Here is a 20,337-nt window from a genome sequence, read left to right as displayed (position 1 = left end):
GCAAGCAGTGGATCCAACGCCTTGTTTTGGCCAATTGTGTGGAGTGATAAGGGGTATCATGGCATAGCAGTCTTGGGGGATGGGGGGGAAGGGGGGAATAAGTGAGTGACACCCATGACCAGTCGAAGCGTCTGTTGGGTGGGTCTAAACCAGAATAATAACCTTTGTCTTCATTGGGATTCCAATACATTTGACTAGGTATGTTGTTTTTTGTTCATAAACTTTCAAAATACCGATATTGATAAGAATATCTGCATGTGTCTAATGGAATATTTGAATTTACGACGTAGTCTGACATACAAAGAAAACCATTTGATAAAAATAAACTTTTGCACATATACAAAGGCTTTGGCATCTGAAATAGTGTAAGTGCACGTTTGAAAATAGGTTGGTTAGACATCTGTCACTTTTGCAACATACCAAGTTCTCCTTTTCCTGTATTTGGCTAATTCAATTGAGATTAAAGTTTAACTGAATGAACAACAGAGACAAAATGCAAGTGTAAACACTTCTTAAAATAGTTTGGGGAATGGCCTCGTCTCTGAGGGATGATCCTCAGAGCCTGATCCTTTGATGGCAGGTAGCCCTATGCGGGGCAGCTGGCAGTGAAATCTCCCCCTCAGGGATTAAGAGGTTCCAATGACAGGTCTTAGCTGGTGATGGTGGAGAGGTGGAGGGTTGTCGGTAACTTTCGCTGTGACACAGCAAGTACGAGAACATGGGTAAGTTTGACATACAAACACATCCCAAGATGTATGCCCATTGGTTGAGAGAGAGGAATGTGATAAGACTGTGCCCATAGGTTAAACAGCAAGCGTAAGGAATTTGCATTATTCTGCTCATAGGCTATGAGGCAAATAGGTGAATGACATTCTGTACGTTGATAATGGAAAACAGGAGGAGAGACATGATGCTATGCTGATGATGTTAATATTTTTAAACACTAACACACATTCCCATTATGCACATAGAAGAGGAAGTAATGTGAATTGTATTATGCTTACTGAAAGAAGTAAAGCGAGCTATCCATTCAGACCAGCCATACCGATTGAACCTATGAGATGAACTACATTAGATTAGAAACTTCTCTTCTGCATGTCATTATTTCCTCTCCAATTGCTGAGCATCAAATCACATCTAATCACATTTTATTAGTCACATGCACCGAATACAACAGTGAAATGCTTACTAACAAGCCCTCAACCAACAATGCAGTTAAAAAAAATATGAATAAGAATAAGAAATAAAAGGAACAAGTAATTAAAGAGCTGCAGTAAAATAACAATAGCGAGACTATATACAGGGGGTACCGGTACAGAGTCAATGTGCGGGGGCACCGGTTAGTCGAGGTAATTGAGGTAATATGTACATGTAGATAGAGTTATTAAAGTGACTATGCATAGATAATAACAGAGAGTAGCAGCAGCGTAAAAGGGGGGGGGGGGGGGGCAATGCAAATAGTCTGGGTTGCCATTTGATTAGATGTTCAGGTGTCTTATGGCTTGGGGGTAGAAGCTGTTTAGAAGCCTCTTGGACCTAGACTTGGTACTCCGATACTGCTTGCCGTGCGGTACCAGAGAGAACAGTGTATGACTAGGTTGGCTGGAATCTTTGACAATTGCTCGGGCCTTTTTCTGACACTGCCTGGTATAGAGGTCCTGGATGGCAGGAAGCTTGGCCCCAGTGATGTACTGAGCCGTACGCACTACCCTCTGTAGTGCCTTGCGGTCTGAGGCCGAGCAGTTGCCATACCAGGCAGTGATGCAACCAGTCAGGATGCTCTCGATGGTGCAGCTCTCTAGAACCTTTTGAGGATCTGAGGACTCATGCCAAATCTTTTCAGTCTCCTGAAGCTGGATGGAAGATGAGAAGGGTAGCTATAGATGTGAAACAATGCAAATCTGCAAATCTATAAAAGTAATGGACCATTTGGGCTTCCCAAAATAGTTAAGTTTGGTTAAAATGCCAAATAATTATTTATTGTACTCAGTAACTAAATGAAGGAGGGAGAAAGAGTATGAATGTTAGTGTCTTTACACACTTGTATGGGCACTTTCTATACAGTATGTTTCGGACAAAGAAACACACATTCATACCTCTATGTTTGTGAGTGTACCGCTATGTTTGTGCGTATGCATGCTGTGTGTACGTGTGTGTGTGCATGCGTATTAGAGCAAGTAGGATGCACACACTTAACTACTAGACCAATCAATGGACTTTCTCCATGTCAACAGGGTTAGCTTTGGCAAACCCATAGCAGACACTACCAGCCTCATAGTGGGCTGACAAAATGGAGGCTAAATGACCTCTGAGGCTAATGGTTTCTTCCTCTAATGGTCTGGAAAGCCTTAGCATGGCCATTAAAACACAGACAATTAGGTTTAGCAATTCACAGCATCCCCAGAGTAACTCCCCCACGTCATTTCTATTGATTCTCCAAAGAGGCTCTGAAAGGTAATTTATTTTCTCATGAAGATTATTGGAAAAATAGGATTGTGATAATCAAATCAAATCAAATTTATTTTTATATATTCCTTCGTACATCAGCTGATATTCTCAAAGTGCTGTACAGAAACCCAGCCTAAAACCCCAAACAGCAAGCAAAGCATGTGAAAGAAGCACGGTGGCTAGGAAAAACTCCCTAGGAAAAACTCCCTAGAAAGGCCAAAAAGCTAGGAAGAAACCTAGAGAGGAACCAGGCTATGAGGGGTGGCCAGTCCTCTTCTGGCTGTGCAGGGTGGATATTATAACAGAACATGGTCAAAATGTTAAAATGTTAAAATGTTCATAAATGACCAGCATGGTCAAATAATAATAATCATAGTAGTTGTCGAGGGTGCAACAAGCACGTCCGGTGAACAGGTCAGGGTTCCATAGCCGCAGGCAGAACAGTTGAAACTGGAGCAGCAGGTGGACTGGGGACAGCAAGGAGTCATCATACCAGGTAGTCCTGAGGCATGGTCCTAGGGCTCAGGTCCTCCGAGAGAAAGACAGAAAGAGAGAAAGAGAGAATTAGAGAGAGCATATTTAAATACACACAGGACACCGGATAAGACAAGAGAAATACTCCAGATGTAACAGACTGACCCTAGCCCCCCGACACATAAACTACTGCAGCATAAATACTGGAGGCTGAGACAGGAGGGATCAGAAGACACTGTGGCCCCATCCGATGATACCCCCGGACAGGGCCAAACAGGCAGGATATAACCCCACCCACTTTGCCAAAGCACAGCCCCCACACCACTAGAGGGATGTCTCCAACCACCAACTTACCGTCCTAAGACAAGGCCGAGTATAGCCCACAACGATCTCCGCCATGGCACAACCCAAGGGGGGGGGGGGGGGGGGGGGGCGCCAACCCAGACAGGAAGACCACGTCAGTGACTCAACCCACTCAAGTGACGCACCCCTCCCATGGACGGCATGGAAGAACACCAGTAGGCCAGTGACTCAGCCCCTGTAAAAGGGTTAGAGGCAGAGAATCCCAGTGGAAAGAGGGGAACCGGCAAGGCAGAGACAGCAAGGGCGGTTCGTTGCTCCAGCCTTTCCGTTCACCTTCACACTCCTGGGCCAGACTATACTTAATCATAGGACCTACTGAAGAGATAAGTCTTCAGTAAAGACTTAAAGGTTGAGACTGAGTCTGCGTCTCTCACATTGGTAGGCAGACCATTCCATAAAAATGGAGCTCTATAGGAGAAAGCCCTACCTCCAGCCATTTGCTTAGAAATTCTAGGGACAATTAGGAGGCCTGCGTCTTGTGACCGTAGCGTACGTGTAGGTATGTACGGCAGGACCAAATCGGAAAGATAGGTAGGAGCAAGCCCATGTAATGCTTTGTAGGTTAGCAGTAAAACCTTCAAATCAGCCCTTGCCTTAACAGGAAGCCAGTGTAGGGAGGCTAGTACTGGAGTAATATGATCAAATTTTTTGGTTCTAGTCAGGATTCTAGCAGCCGTATTTAGCACTAACTGAAGTTTATTTAGTGCTTTATCCGGGTAGCCGGAAAGTAGAGCATTGCAGTAGTCCAGCCTAGAAGTAACAAAAGCATGGATTAATTTTTCTGCGTCATTTTTGGACAGAAAATTTCGGATTTTTGCAATGTTACGTAGATGGAAAAAAGCTGTCCTTGAAACAGTCTTGATATGTTCTTCAAAAGAGAGATCAGGGTCCAGAGTAACGCCGAGGTCCTTCACAGTTTTATTTGAGACGACTGTACAACCATCCAGATTAATTGTCAGATTCAACAGAAGATCTCTTTGTTTCTTGGGACCTAGAACAAGCATCTCTGTTTTGTCCGAGTTTAAAAGTAGAAAGTTTGCAGCCATCCACTTCTTTATGTCTGAAACACAGGCTTCTAGCGAGGGCAATTTTGGGGCTTCACCATGTTTCATTGAAATGTACAGCTGTGTGTCGTCCGCATAGCAGTGAAATTTAACATTATGTTTTCGAATGACATCCCCAAGAGGTAAAATATATAGTGAAAACAATAGTGGTCCTAAAACGGAACCTTGAGGAACACCGAAATTTACAATTGATTTGTCAGAGGACAAACCATTCACAGAGACAAACTGATATCTTTCTGACAGATAAGATCTAAACCAGGCCAGAACTTGTCCATATAGACCAATTTGGGTTTCCAATCTCTCCAAAAGAATGTGGTGATCGATGGTATCAAAAGCGGCACTAAGATCTAGGAGCACGAGGACAGATGCAGAGCCTCGGTCTGACGTCATTAAAAGGTCATTTACCACCTTCACAAGTGCAGTCTCAGTGCTATGATGGGGTCTAAAACCAGACTGAAGCGTTTCGTATACATTGTTTGATAACCGTCAGGGAACCCAGCGTCTGAACACAGGAACCTCAACTGAAACCTGAATGACATTTGGATGAGGTTTTGATCTATTGTAAGGGTTGTTGAGGTGAAATATGTTTGGTAACACATGCAGTATACTCAGGAAAACAAATACATTGTTTGTGGTGGGCAGTGAAACTCAAAATACAATTGAAGAGAAATGAGTGGTAATACAAACGGAACGTCTAAACTGTCATCGTCATCTCAACTTCTCTGTCACTAAATCATGAACACTGGCCCTTATGTATTTGTGCAATATAATTTGGGTAACAGAAACAATACTGGTCATGATTTGATGAATGGTAAAAAGGTCTACATTTCATCACTTCTTAGTTGGTTTGATTGGTTGTAGTTCAAATATCTAGCTAATTGGTAAAACAGAAGTGAAATAAGGTGAAGAACCAAGACATGCCAGAAACAAAAGTGGTGTAGCCCGACATCTAGTGGAGAAGTTGAGATTCAGCACATTCTGATTATATTCAGGGCCATGAGCATAGGCCATGTCTGTGCTTAGTCCTACTGCAGGGGCGAAAATCTGATATCAACTTTGGGGGGGACAATTTCAGTACATTTTCTCAAGAGCAATTCCTGAGGGGGACACCAAAAGTAGTGCTGTAACACATAGCCTACATTGTAATATGGTAAATGTATATTGAGGAACCAAAGAAATAAGGTGTTTACCGTACTCCTAACTACCGGTACCCAAAACTACACAACTAATCACAACAGCAATACCATTGCCTTTAACAAATCTTAGTTCAGTCACCAGTTTAAGTTGAGAGTGGGGGTATCCATGGCATTTTCCAATTATGTTCCTATTTTACAAGTCAAAAAAATTGAGAACCTTTCATAATGTTGCCAAACAAAGACTCAACAAACTTACCTGAGACTCCCTGTCTCTGCCAGTCTGTCTGTGTGCCATCTGTTGCCTGCTCTGCCTAATGACATCATTGTGAAACATTTCCATTAGAATTTCATTTCTTTCTTATGAACATTTTATCAACTAGTCTTTGAGATATTAGGCTACTAGGGTTCTTACTTTGCGTTTTGGTGTACTGAAAAATACTCTGATGTCCGTCTTTTTTCTGCCATTTTTCTGCCATTTTTCTACCTGGTTGGCTACACACACACAGTATGTAGGTTATTTACAGTAGGAGATGGGCTTCTATCATCTTATCTTCTATCATTCTATATGGGCTTCGATCTAAAAGGTAGCTAGCAAATGTGAAACAGATTGCAGTGACAAGAGTTGACAGCTGTATGAGTTCACCATTTACACAACATATGCTGCAACCTTTTGTAATTTTAATCGTTTGTTTCATATTGGCTGGCTTCTAACAATAGCTGAATTTGCAAAGCTAGCGAGCACCAATTCAGTGGTGTTTGCTATAATCTTTGCTACCCGGGTTAAATAAAGGTGAAATAAAATATATAAATAAAAGTTCCCTTGCGACAATTTAGCTTTTGCAACGAGACCATTAAATATATTTAAAACAATGGTAGAAGAGAGTGTAGTTCTGTTCAGTTTATCGCTAACCTTATCACAGGGACTTTGAAGCACTAACTTACATGCATGCTGATCTTGGAATAAATTGACGATAGCAAAGATTCCATCTTTGACGACGCCACATAAATGGAATAGGTACTAGCTAGCTTAATAGTTAATATTTGCGCGCTAGCTCTGCATATTCAGCTAGTGTGTGTGCGCGATTGACTGGATTAACCTCACGTCAGTTACGTGCATTGAGTGCCTTTCAGACAGTAGATACGACCTCTACGTTACCTCGCAAGCTAAGGAACTGGCAGTGGATCAAACCTTTGTGAGGCAAAGGGTGGGGGGGGTCGCAATCTTTTGAAACTTAAAAACAAGCTATTAAGTGTCTATAATCAGCACAATTGCTTTCATTGCGTATTATTAATATTATTTAAATTACATAGTTATGTTTCAGTGATATATTGGGGGGGACAAATCATATTTTTCCCAGGACGGGGGGGTCGTGTCCCCCCCGTCCCCCCCGGGATTTCCGCCCCTGTCCTACTGACGTGAATGTGGCTGCAAAGAGCTGATGTCATACGTTCAACTTAAGATCAGATTCCCTTTGTACTTTCCTATGTTATTACTATTGCTATAACTATGTTATGGATGATAACATTGCTATTGATGCATTCACTGAAAAACGGAGATAAACCGTAGCGTTGGTCATGCAAAAAACTCCAGTATGTGTCATGAAGTCTCCCTTTGTCGTAAAGTTATGTATCATGTGACTATCTGTTAATACATTGTGACTTGCCTGTCATTTTTACCTATTGCAGCCTTCGCAGGTGACGCTAGTCTCGTCTTGCTTTGTTTGATGGCACAATGGATCTTGACGCAATGAGTGATGGTGAGAGAATGCTAAGAGTTCAGATATTCTGAGGTCACAGACACGGACAATTTGTCTAAAGTTAAGCACACAACACTCTAAAACCTGACAAACAAAGTAGAAATTCGAACTAAGTCCAACCTCATCTCCCTTAGACATATCCACTGCAGTGATGGCTGGTTCTCTGGCCACTCTCCTAGCAGTGGTCACAGCGACAATATGGTTATACCGACAAAGGACCATGAAGAGGGCAAGCATGGTCAAGTAGACCAATGTCAAAGAGCAGGACAGCCCGAAGTCCCCAAAATCCTCCCCCAGGGCATCCTGAAGAGCGGTAAAGTTAGGCCTATAAGCAGAGTTAAACTGCAAGTTGAAGCTCTAATAGTGGTTCCACTTTATTATGATAGTCTGACTGAAACATTACCAGCTTTCCACAATCTAGGTGTCATATGCCTAACAATACGTGTCTGTTAAAATAGTCACTCCCTTCTTTTATCAAAGCTTTGCACTCAAGTCTCTAATGTGTGGTTTTCCTCTTTTCTTGTGTCCAGCCAGAGAAAGACAGATGCCACTGAGGAAGAGGAGGAGGGTGATGATGAAACTGACGTGAACACGGTCAGTTAGAAAAGTTACGCGGCTTAAACTGGACAGCATGCTTTCAAATGTTTATGTCTTGATGACATTTGTCTGCGTTATATGTAGGCAGGTATATGCTGAAAATATGATGTTATTTTATTAAAATATGTATTGTTAAACCAAACAATGACATAAACTACAAGATGTTTGGTTAAGTAATTATGATTTATGTCATAAAAAATAGATTTAGAAGCAGTAAAATTATTCTCACAGTATTGTTACAGTAATTAACCCTTCGCAAATTAACCCCCCTTGGTTACTGTTGTTAACTCGGACAAGTTTATCTTCCTGCAAATATGGAGAAACACACATTAATAACACTAAGGGAACTCCCAAAATAGGTACTCAGTAACTTTGAGACAACCATCAATTATACTCATAAAGGAGCAGACAAAAAAGCCTTCAATGGAACTCTGGAGAGCCCAAGGTGAAATGTCCACTACAAGCTTGTCACAACAAGGGCTGGTGCCCAAACTAATCAGTTGGACAGGCCTTTGATATATTCTTATTCTTTGATTGGGTTTAACGGCGGTTGGAATCCAATGTTATTGTGAATTACCGCCACCAGCTGGACGGGGTATTCAAACATTGCAGGAAAGGGGAAAACAAAATACCAAAATTAAACAAATCAACTGTCACGTCCTGACCATAGTAAGTTGTTATTTTCTATGGTAGAGTAGGTCAGGGCGTGACAGGGGATGTTTGTCTGTTTTTGTATTTCTATGTTCAGTTTCTAGTTTTGTATTTCTATGTTGGTGTTGTTTGGGTTGATCTCCAATTGGAGGCAGCTGATCCTCGTTCCCTCTAATTGGAGGTCATATTTATGTTGATGTTTGTCCCAACTGTGTTTTTGGGTGATTATATTTTGAGTAGTGTGTTTTCCTCTTTGCGTCATGGTTTGTTGTTTATTGTGTTTCAAGTAATTAGTGTATTGCATTTAGTTTCACGGAATAAATAAATATGTGGAACTATGAACACGCTGCATTTTGATGCGATCCTTTGAACAGCCGTGACAGAATCACCCACCAAAAAAGGACCAAGCAGCGTGCCCAGGAGGAGCAGGGATCCTGGGCCAGGGAAAGGAGAGAATGGAGGACGTCCTGGACATGGGAGGAGGTAATGGCAGGGGACAAGACCCTGCCATGGAAACAGGTGGAGACAGCGAGGGAGGAACGGCGATATTACGAGGAGCTAGCCCAACGAAGGAAGCACGAGAGGCATCCCCCAACATTCTTTTTTTTTGGGGGGGGGGCACACAGGAAGTTTGGCAGAGTCAGGATGGAGACCTGAGCCAACTCCCCGTGCTTACCGTGGGGAGCGAGTGACGGGGAAAGCACCGTGTTAAGCAGTGATGCACACTGTGTCATCAGGGCGCACTCACAGGCCGGTGCGATCTGTGCCCGCGCCCTGCATTAGTCGAGCTAGGTTGAGCATCCAGCCAGAACGGGTTGTGCCAGCTCTACGCTCGAGATCTCCAGTGCGCCTCCATGGCCCAGTATATCCTGTGCCTGCCCCACGTACCCGGCCTCCAGTGCGCCTGCCCAGTCCGGGGTGTCCTGTTCCTGCTCCCCGCACTCGCCCTGAGGTGCGTGTTACTAGTCTGGTGCCTCCTATGCCAGCTCCATGCATCAGGCCTCCAGTGCGCCTGCCCAGTCCGGGGTGTCCTGTTCCTGCTCCCCGCACTCGCCCCTGAGGTGCGTGTTACTAGTCTGGCGCCTCCTATGCCAGCCCCACGCATCAGGCCTCCAGTGCGCCTCCCCAGTACGGAGCCTCCAGCGATGCTCCCCAGTACGGAGCCTCCAGCGACGCTCCCCAGTCCGGAGCCTCCAGCGGCGGTCTGCAGCCCGCAGCCTCCAACGGCGGTCTGCAGCCCGGAGCCTCAAACGGCGGTCTGCACCCTGGAGCCTTCAGCGGCGGTCTGCAGCCCGAAGCCTTCAGCGGTGGTCTGCAGCCCGGAGTCTTAAGCGGCGGTCTGCAGCCCAGAACCTCCAGCGGCGGCCTGCAGCCCAGAACCTCTAGCAATGATCTACAGTCCGGTTCTTTCGACGATCATCCACGGTCAGGTGGTAAAGAAGCAGAGGGATCAGTGGGTGGAGTGGGGGTTACGCCCCGAACCCGAGCCGCCTCCATGGGGGGAGGCGCTAGATAAGAAGGTTCTGGGTACTGCATATGAGCCGCCGTAGACATTAGTCGCCTACCCTACCCTCCCTTTGTGTTTTGTTGTTGGGTGGGTTTGATGTGTGGGGGGTTTGTTGTTGTTTTAAAAAAAAACATGTATTTTTTTTAGGTGCGGTCGGAGTCCGCACCTTTGGGGGGGAGGTGTGTACTGTCACGTCCTGACCATAGTTGTTGTTATTTTCTATGGTAGAGTAGGTCAGGGTGTGACAGGGGGTGTTTGTCTGTTTTTGTATTTCTATGTTCAGTTTCTAGTTTTGTATTTCTATATTGGTGTTGTTCGGGTTGATCTCCAATTGGAGGCAGCTGATCCTCGTTCCCTCTAATTGGAGGTCGTATTTATGTTGATGTTTGTCCCACCTGTGTTTGTGTGTGATTATATTTTGAGTAGTGTGTTTTCCTCTCTGCGTCATGGTTTGTTTGTTTTTTGTGTTTCAAGTATTTAGTGTATTGCATTTAGTTTCACGGAATAAATAAATATGTGGAACTACGAACACGCTGCATTTTGGTCCGATCCTTTGAACAGTCGTGACATCAACTCACAAAACCCATCCCACTTCTTCAATCCCAGTCCACTCCAAAATACATCTCAACACAGGCTCAGGGGCGTGTGATGGCGAAACATCCACCGATGTTTGCACAGACTTGGCTGTGAAATCACAAAGACTCCCAAAAAATTCAGCTGCATTCAAAATGATTCCAATTTTTTCCCAGCATAAGGCGCTCGTCGATTCAGGCGCGGCTGGGAATTTTATAGACAGATCGTTCGCCCTTAGTTTAGGGATCCCCGTTGTTCCCGTGGCTGTGCCCTTCCCCGTTCACGCCTTAGACAGTTGACCATTAGGGTCAGGGTTGATTAGGGAGGCCACCGCTCCTCTGGGTATGGTGACGCAGGGGGGTCACAAGGAGAGAATCAGTCTCTTCCTCATTGACTCTACTGCGTTTCCCATGGTGCTAGGCCTACCCTGGTTAGCCTGTCATGACCCCACTGTTTCTTGGCAACGGAGGACTCTCACGGGGTGGTCGCTAGAGTGCTTGGGGAGGTGTTTAGGGGTTTCCGTTGGTGCTACTACGGTGGAAAGTCCAGACCAGGTCTCCACCGTGCGCATTCCCCCTGAATATGCCGATTTGGCTCTCGCCTTCTCCAAAAAGAAGGTGACTCAATTACCACCCCATCGAAGGGGCAATTGTGCCATAAATCTCCTGGTAGACACTGCACTTCCCAGGAGTCACATGTATCCCCTGTCACAGGCGGAGACGGAGGCTATGGAGACATATGTCTCCGAATCCCTGCGTCAGGGGTACATTCGGTCCTCCACTTTACCCGCCTCCTCAAGTTTCTTTTTTGTGAAGAAGAAGGAGGGAGGTCTGCGCCCGTGTATTGACTATTGAGGTCTAAACCAGATCACGGTGAGGTACAGTTACCCGCTACCGCTCATCGCCACATCGATTGCACGGGGCGCGCTTCTTCACCAAATTAGATCTCAGGAGCGCTTACAACATGGTGTGTATCCGGGAGGGAGATGAGTGGAAGATGGCGTTCAGTACCACCTCAGGGCATTATGAGTACCTCGACATGCCATACAGGTTGATGAATGCTCCATCACTCTTCCAAGCCTTTGTAGACGAGATTTTCAGGGACCTGCACGGGCAGGGTGTAGTGGTGTATATTGATGACATTCTGATATACTCCGCTACACGCGCCGAGCATGTGCCTGGTGCGCAGGGTCCTTGGTCAACTGTTAGAGCATGACCTGTACGTCAAGGCTGAGAAATGCCTGTTCTTTCAGCAGTCCGTCTCCTTCCTAGGGTACCGCATTTCCACCTCGGGTGTGGAGATGGAAAGTAACCGCATTTCAGCCGTGCGTAATTGGCCGACTCCCACCACGGTAAAGGAAGTGCAGCGGTTCCTAGGGTTTGCCAATTACTACCAGAGGTTTTTCCGGGGTTTTGGTCAGGTAGCGGCTCCCATTACCTCACTGCTGAAGGGCGGCCCGGTACATTTGCAGTGGTCGAACTGAGGGCTCTGTTTACCTCGGCTCCCGTGCTGGCCCATCCGGATCCCTCTTTGGCGTTCATAGTGGAGGTGGACGCGTCCGAGGCTGGGATAGGAGCCGTGCTCTCTCAGCGCTCGGGTACGCCACCGAAGCTCCGTCCCGTGCCTTCTTCTCGAAGAGGCTCAGCCCGGCGGAGCGAAACTATGACGTGGGGGACCGGGAGCTGTTGGCTGTTGTCAAGGCTCTGAAGGCATGGAGACATTAGCTTGAGGGGGCTAAACACCCTTTTCTCATCTGGACTGACCACCGCAATCTGGAGTACATCTGGCCAGCGAGGAGACTGAACCCTCGCCAGGCAAGGTGGGCCATGTTTTTCACCTGTTTTGTTTTTTCCCTTTCCTACAGACCAGGTTCCCAGAACGTTAAGGCAGATGCACTGTCCCGACTGTATGACACAGAGGAGAGGCCCATGGATCCCACTCCCATACTCCTGGCCTCCTGCCTGGTGGCGCCGGTAGTGTGGGAGCTGGACGCGGACATTGAGCAGGCGTTACGTGCAGAGCCCGCTCCCCTCCAGTGTCTTGCTGGGCATCTGTAAGTTCCGTCTGCTGTCCGTGACCGGTTGATCTATTGGGCCCACAAGTCACCCTCCTCTGGTCATCCTGGGATCGGTCAGACGGTGCGCTGTTTGGCTGGGAAGTACTGGTGGCCTACTTTGACCAAGGACGTGAGGGTTTATGTTTCCTCCTGCTCGGTGTGCGCACAGTGTAAGGCTCGTAGGCACCTTTCTAGAGGGAAGCTACACACCTTACCCGTTCCACAGCGGCCTTGGTCGCACCTGTCGGTGGATTTTATTACCGATCTTCCCCCCTCTCAGGGAAACATCACGATCCTGGTCATTGTGGATCGATTCTCTAAGTCCTGCCGTCTCCTCCCTCTGCCCGGTCTCCCTACAGCCCTACAGACTGTGGAGGCCTTGTTTATGCACGTCTTCCGGCACTACGGGGTGCCTGAGGATATAGCGTCTGATCGAGGTCCCCAGTTCACTTCGAGGGTTTGGAAGGCGTTTATAGAACATCTGGGGGTCTTGATCAGCCTTACCTCAGGGTTTCATCCCGAGAGTAATGGGCAGGTGGAGAGAGTGAACCAGGATGTGGGCAGGTTTCTGCGGTTGTATAACCTTTCCCCCTTCCAGTGCGTACTGGGGTACCAGCCGGTTCTGGCGCCTTGGTATTAGAGTCAGACCGAGGCTCCTGCGGTGGACGACTGGTTCAGGTGCACGGAGAAGACATGGGATGCCGCCCATGTTCACCTCCAGCGGGCCGTGCTCCGCCAGTAAACCAGTGCAGACCGTCACCGCAGTGAGGCTCCGGTGTTTGCACCGGGAGTCCGGGTCTGGCTTTCGACCCGAAACCTGCCCCTCCGCCTGCCCTGCCAGAAGCTGGGCCCGCGGTTTGTTGGGCCATTTAAAGTCCTGAGGAGAGTGAACGAGGTTTGTTATAGGTTACAGCTTCCCCCTGATTACCGTATTAACCCCTCGTTCCAAGTGTCTCCCCTCAGGCCGGTGGTGGTTGGCCCGCTCCAGGAGTCTGAGGTGCGGGAGGTTCCTTCGCCTCCTCTGGACATCGAGGGGGCCCCGGCGTACTCAGTTCGCTCTATACTGTATTCGAGGCGTCGGGCGAGGGGCCTTCAGTACCTTGTGGAGTGGGAGGGGTACGGTCCGGAGGAGAGGTGCTGGGTTCCGGTGGAGGACGTGTTGGACCCTTCAATGCTGCGGGAGTTCCACCGTCTCCGTCCGGATCGCACTGTGCCTCGCCCTCCGGGTCAACCTCGAGGCCGGCATCGGCGCGCTGCTGGAGCCGCGCGTCAAGGGGGGGGTACTGTCACAACTTCCGCCGAAGTCGGGTCCTCTCCTTGTTCGGGCGGCGCTCGCCGGTCGGCGTTGCCGGTCTTCTAGCCATCATCGATCCATTTTTCATTTTCCATTGGTTTTGTCTTGTTTTCCTCACACCTGGTTTCAATCCCCTCAATTACTTGTTGTATATTTAACCCTCTGTTTCCCCCATGTCTTTGTGTGGGATTGTTTGTAGTAAGTGCTTGTGCACATGTTTTCTGGTGCGCGTCGGGTTTTGTACCCATGTTCGTTATGTCTTTATGCCGTTGTTTTTTTTTAAATTAAACTGCTCAGGCTATTTCCTAGTTCTGCTCTATTGCGTCTGAGTTCACTGCCATCAGTTAGGCACCCCTTACATACATTTAAACTCAGTTTTTCACAATTCCTGATATTTAATCCTAGTAAAAATTCCCTGTCTTAGGTCAGTTAGGATCACCACTTTATTTTAAGAATGTGAAATGTCAGATTAATAGTAGAGAGAATGATTTATTTCAGCTTTTATTTCTTTCATCACATTCCCAGTGGGTCAGAAGTTTACATACACTCAATTAGTATTTGGTAGAATACAGTATATATGAGATGAGTCATGCCAGATATGTAAACATTATTAAAGTGACTAGTGTTCCATTCTTTAAAGTGGCCAGTGATTTCTAGTCTATGTCTAGGCAGCAGCCTCTAATGTTCTAGTGACAGTCTCTCGGTCCAAGCTTTGATGCACTTGTACTGACCTCGACTTCTGGATGATAACGGGGTGAACAAGCAGTGGCTCAGGTAGTTGATATCCTTGATGATCTTTTTGGCCTTCCTGTGACATCGGGTGCTGTATGTGTCCTGGACGGCGGGTGGTTTGCCCCCCGGTAATGCGTTGGGCAGACCACACCACCCTCTGGAGAGCCTTGCGGTTGCGGGTGGTGCAGTTGCCATACCAGGAGGTGATAGAGCCCAACAAGAGGCTTTCAATTGTGCATCTGTAAAAGTTTGTGAGGGTTTTAGGTGACAAGCCAAATTTCTTTAGCCTCCTGAGGTTGAAGAGGCTCTGATGCACCTTCTTCACCACACTGTATGTGTGGGGGTCCATTTCAGTTTGTCAGTGATGTGTATGCCAAGGAACTTGAAGCTTTCCATCTTCTCCACTGCGGTCCCGTCGATGTAGATAGGGGGGTGCACCCTCTGCTGTTTCCTGAAGTCCACGATCATCTACATTGTTTTGTTGACGTTGAGTGAGAGGTTGTTTTCCAGGCACCACACTCCCAGAGCCCTCACCTCCTCCCTGTAGGCTGTCTCGTAATTGTTGGTAATCAAGCCTACTGCTGTTGTGTCATCTGCAAACTTGATGATTGAGGCGTGCATGCCCACTCAGTCATGGGTGAACAGATATGACCTGGGGGTTATGACCTGATGCCCATCGTAAATTGTAAGGCAACAGCCCAACTCCATTCTGTTCTCTAATGTGAGAGACTGGAATGTGTGTGCCTTATGGAGAATCTACCTCAGAATTGTAATATGCAATAAATGGACTTTGGGACATTATATTTCACCAGCCAAAATGGTGGTAACAATGATAAATGGAATATGAAAATTAATGTTAGTTTTGTTATGTTATTGTTAAAGGGAAATGTCACAATTGTTCAACTTCATTTTCATCATCTCCAGCACCAGCCCAACATCAACATATGTGAAAATTATGTGTTTCTATGTTTTGACATCATCGGTGTGCATCCTGTGATTTTAACCAATTATGATTAGGAATTGCCTACAAATTGTCTAGTAATTGGTTCATTATGTCATTGGAAACACTTAGCTTGTGAAGTTGAAAAATTGTGAAATTTCCCTTCAACCAGGTGGTAGCTGGCTTCTTTTTTCTCTTAGTAATATATTGAGATATTACACATTATGCAAAAGGTTAACTTAACTTGGTTGCTTACCTTGGAGCAAACATATATGTGTCCTTCGTTATCTTGCTTGTGTTCAACTGTGAATGACCACAAAGCTTTATCCACAACCTACACTTCTCTCTGTTAGATTCTGGTTTTGGAAAGGGTATAAAAAAGACACCACTCTCTTACCTCTCCAGGTACAGACTGTCAGTATTACACGTGCCCCAGGCACACCGTTTTACCATTTTCTGTTCATTTGTAGCAGAGAAAGGAAAAGTATCTCTGCCCGTAGCCCATAGAAACCATGAGGATTCTTTTCTCCAAAAGGGTGAAGGGTCAAAAGGGTAAATTATGTAAAACTGATTTGTGATACCTTTGATGGTTTCTTATAACCAGGTGCTTTACATACTAACCAATACACTTGAACATTATCACATTAACAGGTCAAAGACGGCCATTATGTGTTTTTCTTTATTATAATTTGGTATTATTGTATAATGTACACCATGTGTTAGGCACTTATTTCTGTTATAAAGTTTACATTTATTCTCTATTGGAGTATATTCATCGCTTAAAGTGACAGTAGAACCAAATGTTATAATTTGTCAACATTTTTCTGTATTTTTTTTTTAACCCAATCAGAGTATTCTGAACAAACCTTATTTGCCAAGAAACAGGTAAAGGTCAGGGACAGGCTTCAAGTTTCAAGTCCAAAGAAATGCTTTCTTGGAGGTTCCTTCTCGACAATGCAACAACAATAAAACATGATAAAATATAAGAATATGACCATAAATTAAATTACCCAGAAGAATAGAATAAACATTTTAGCATAACCACTTGTTTACCCTGCTGTCCACCATTTTGTTCTACCAAATCTTTTTTTCTGGATTTCATAAAGTAAACGAAGCATTTCCAAATTCAGGGTTTTCTACTCTGATGAAAGAGTGTAATACAAGGGTGTGCAATGTAGGAAAGTTTAACTTCAAGAGGTATTTAAGCACAGACATTATGCAGTCAGAAACACAGAAGGAAGCTGAGCAAGACTTTCTTGTAGATTTTCTCCTTGAGTGAAAGCATCATCTAAGGCTTTACCATGAGGACTGCTGTTCTTTTGTTTACTGTGGTGCTCATAGGTAAGAATAACCAAAAATGACATATATTCATTCAACTATTAGGTCAATCCATTGCAATATCAAATCAAGTAGCTGTCCAGCTCGCACATGTAATTTGGTTCTGGGTGCAGTTTGTGTTCAATATAATTTTGCCATTTTAATATAAATACCCTTAAATAGTTTAGTAGAAAATATCAGCGTAAAAGCTTTTCCTCCTTGGTAAATATATCTGTGGTCCATCCCATCTCTAGCTGTGTTGTCAGAGTGCGAGATGGTCAAGTTTGGTCAGCTGTGCAGCGGCAACTCCAGTAACAGGAGGAGGACAGGGGACAGATGGGGACAAGGACACTACGGCGCACGCAGGTATGGCAAGTGTGTGTGTGTGTGTGTGTCTGTAGTATTTGTGGCATGTATTTTGATGTATCAGTTTGGTTTTGTATTATTTTACTGTCTGCAATTTACCTCATACTTTAGTTGATAAGATGTTAACCACATTCCATGACAATGATTGAAATCTAAAATCCCATTAATTCAATATTAATGCTCTTACTGTATACAGTACAAGAATGAAAACATACCATAGTGTTGTGATTGAGAGAGTCTCTGAATACTTTGTGAATCCCCCAGCATTAATACCCTTTCCTATCTATGCCCAGAGGAAACCGTGAGCATCAGGGCCTGGACATTGTGTGTAATGATGGGGCCACAGTGTACGCTCCATTTGATGTGAAACTCAATGGGAAAGTGATCGTGTACACAGACCCGAAGAAGGCAGCCATCAATGATGGGATCAACCTCAGTGGAGAGGGTCAGTGTCTATCCTGAATCATTTTTCTTTTAAATAACCGAGATAAATAGTTAAGTTAATGCTATGCTTGTAAATATGCACTGTATTCCGATGGAACTCCCTAAAAACCAACCACTTCACTCTGATTGTCGTAACAGGTTAGGAAGGCATTTTCGCTAACCCTAATCCTTTTCTTAACCTTAACTTCATTCTCCTAACCTGCTACATTAATTCTCCTTACCTGCTGTCTAAGTTCTCCTAACCACTAAGAAAAAGTCAATTTTGGTCATGGCTGTAGTGGCGTGTTTTTAGGCTGTCCTGTATCTCAATATTCTGGCTCTGTTGTTTCACTGAGGTATACTAGCAAATAATATGTCACATGGCGGAATGGATATTGGAAGAATATGTGGCTGAATCGATTGTCTAATTGATTGATTGATCGATTGATTGACTGACTGTGGTTGTCTCTGTTTTCTAGGTCTGTGCTTTAAGCTGTTCTACGTAAAGCCTGACAAGTACTCTGGGGTGGTGAAGAAGGGCCAGAGGATTGGGACCCTGCTGACCATGCAAAGTGTCTACCCAGGGATCACTTCTCACGTCCACGTCCAGATGTGTGACAAGTCTGACCCCACCAAGTTTTTCTAATGGAGTCCCCTTTGGCCTCTCCATCAATCAATCAATCAATCAATCAATCAATCAATCAATCAATCAATCAATCAATCAATCAATCAATCAATCAATCAATCAATCAATCTACAAAATGATTGTAATCATTGGCCAATAGATGGGCTTACTGTGTTTAAAAATAATAATTTGCTTATTATAATAAACATTTTTTATTACAGTATAAAATACATAAAAGTTGCACACTTCTGGAATAAAGTTTTAACCCTATAAGCATCAACAGGGGTAATTCATAATTTCAAAAACCTTTTTTTTATCCTTTTATGCAACTAGTTACAGACATGAAAATAATTTACAATGATTTCTGTGTTAATATATAATTTCTGTGGTATATATATATATATATATATATATATATATATATATATATATATATATATATAAAATCTCTTTTTTGTGTACTAGTTTTACGTGGCTAATCTGACAATGTGGACTCAATAGTAAACTTTGAAAAAAACATAGATTTAAAACAAATACACGTGTCAAGGCTGTGGGTAACTGGTGAAAGGAGTCAGGCGCAGGAGAGCTGAGATGCGTGGACAAGGTATTTAATACAAGAAAACATCAGTATGAACACAATACTATGGTGCTGGAAAAAAAACGGTACCACGAAATTAACAGGCGTAATAAAAAAACCCGGTAACAATATACCAGCCGTCAGATACAGCCTTACAATAAAACAAAGACGCACACAAACATCGGGGAAACCAGAGGGTTAAATAATGAACATGTAATGGGGGAATTGAAACCAGGTGTGTAAAAAAACAACAACAAAACAAATGGAAAATGAAAAGTGGATCGGTGATGGCTACCGCCGAATGCCGCTCGAACAAGGAGAGGGACCGACTCCGGCGGAAGTCGTGACAACATGTGTGTCATTGAACAACCCCATACCATGACTAGATGGTGGAAAAAAACACCCATCTCTTTAATAAGTTCTTTAGACAATTAAAGCTAATTTACCAACATTTCTGAAAATTTGGAATGAAACTTCTATTGATAAAAATAACTGTTTAAAACATGAAAAACATACTAAAATGTATATTTTTAAACATGAAATTTGACTATAAATGTGTGAAAATTTAAAAATATATGCATATTTTGGGGAATTTAATAAAAGAAAAAGTGTTACTGTTTGACAGAAAATGCCATTTTGCCATTATTTCCAATTTGGGGTTAAAATGACCCATGTTGATGCATTTAGGGGTCAAAATATGTTGGTCCTTTTGGGGTATTAACAACAAAATAAATACATCATAAATCATTCCTAATAAATAATGTGTATTTTTGTATCTGAGCCTCCGTTTTGGATTTTTTTCATATTTTCAACAGTATCATTCGTCATTGTCTCAATAAAAACAACGGCGTGGCTGCGCAACTTGTGTTCAGGACACATTTTTCCAGTGCACTAAACAACCTAATATTCTGAGCATGTGTTACTTTACACAACTGAAACCAAACAAAACAAGCGCACCCATTAAGGCAATGTCGAGCCCATGTGAAGGTGGAAGGGAACGAGGAAGTAGATGTGCTAGCTAAACAGTCCCTTCGGAGAGAGGAAGTGGAGGTGCCAATGAACAAGGCGGCTAAGGGACTGATATGGAAACTAGTGGTGCAGAGATGGCAGGAGCAGTGAAGCAGAGACACTTAGGGCAGGCATCTATTCCAAGTACAGAGGAATAACAAACTTACGGTTAGAAAACAATTTAATTTTCTACAAAAAATGATAGACCTAATAAAGCATATGTGGTCGGTTTCCATTGTATTGTTGTTTTGGTCAATTTTTGTTGAGTAAGGCAGCTCCAAAATGCAGCTGTTTCAGACTCGCTCAGTGCTTTATGTGGTGGAGGGGCAGACAGAGAAAGTACAGAGCGTAGGCGTCTTTGATCTTCTCTGGTCGCGTGTGATTGGCTCAGGGTGCTGTCACTCATTGGGACACTACGCTCAGGGTGCT

At 44.5% G+C, this 20,337-nt stretch overlaps 1 protein-coding gene across 3 annotated transcripts; it reads left to right on the top strand.

The window, feature by feature from the left end:
- The first annotated feature begins 100 nt into the window (after positions 1-100).
- LOC106611589 (leukocyte cell-derived chemotaxin-2) lies at positions 101-19,675 on the top strand. 3 transcript variants are annotated; one of them, XM_082955880.1, is made up of 7 exons: positions 162-198; positions 7,172-7,242; positions 7,377-7,555; positions 7,773-7,836; positions 17,164-17,275; positions 17,569-17,720; positions 18,178-19,675. In XM_082955880.1, exons 5-7 carry the CDS (start codon positions 17,184-17,186, stop codon positions 18,342-18,344), a joined length of 411 nt encoding a protein of 136 aa, XP_082812006.1. In that variant the 5' UTR covers positions 162-198; positions 7,172-7,242; positions 7,377-7,555; positions 7,773-7,836; positions 17,164-17,183; the 3' UTR covers positions 18,345-19,675. The 3 variants fall into 3 exon arrangements, with proteins under 3 accessions (XP_014067439.1, XP_082812006.1, XP_014067437.1); XM_014211964.3 differs by lacking the exons at positions 7,172-7,242; positions 7,377-7,555 and having other exon boundaries at positions 101-198; XM_014211962.3 differs by lacking the exons at positions 162-198; positions 7,172-7,242; positions 7,377-7,555; positions 7,773-7,836 and adding an exon at positions 16,777-16,933.
- Positions 19,676-20,337: the final 662 nt, after the last annotated feature.

The sequence above is a fragment of the Salmo salar genome, chromosome 09, assembly GCF_965601325.2.
Source record: "Salmo salar chromosome 09, fSalSal1, whole genome shotgun sequence".
In the NCBI taxonomy this organism is placed as follows: Eukaryota; Metazoa; Chordata; class Actinopteri; order Salmoniformes; family Salmonidae; genus Salmo; species Salmo salar.
The sequence above is the reverse complement of the archived record's forward strand: the minus strand, read 5'-3'. Positions and strand labels throughout refer to the sequence as shown.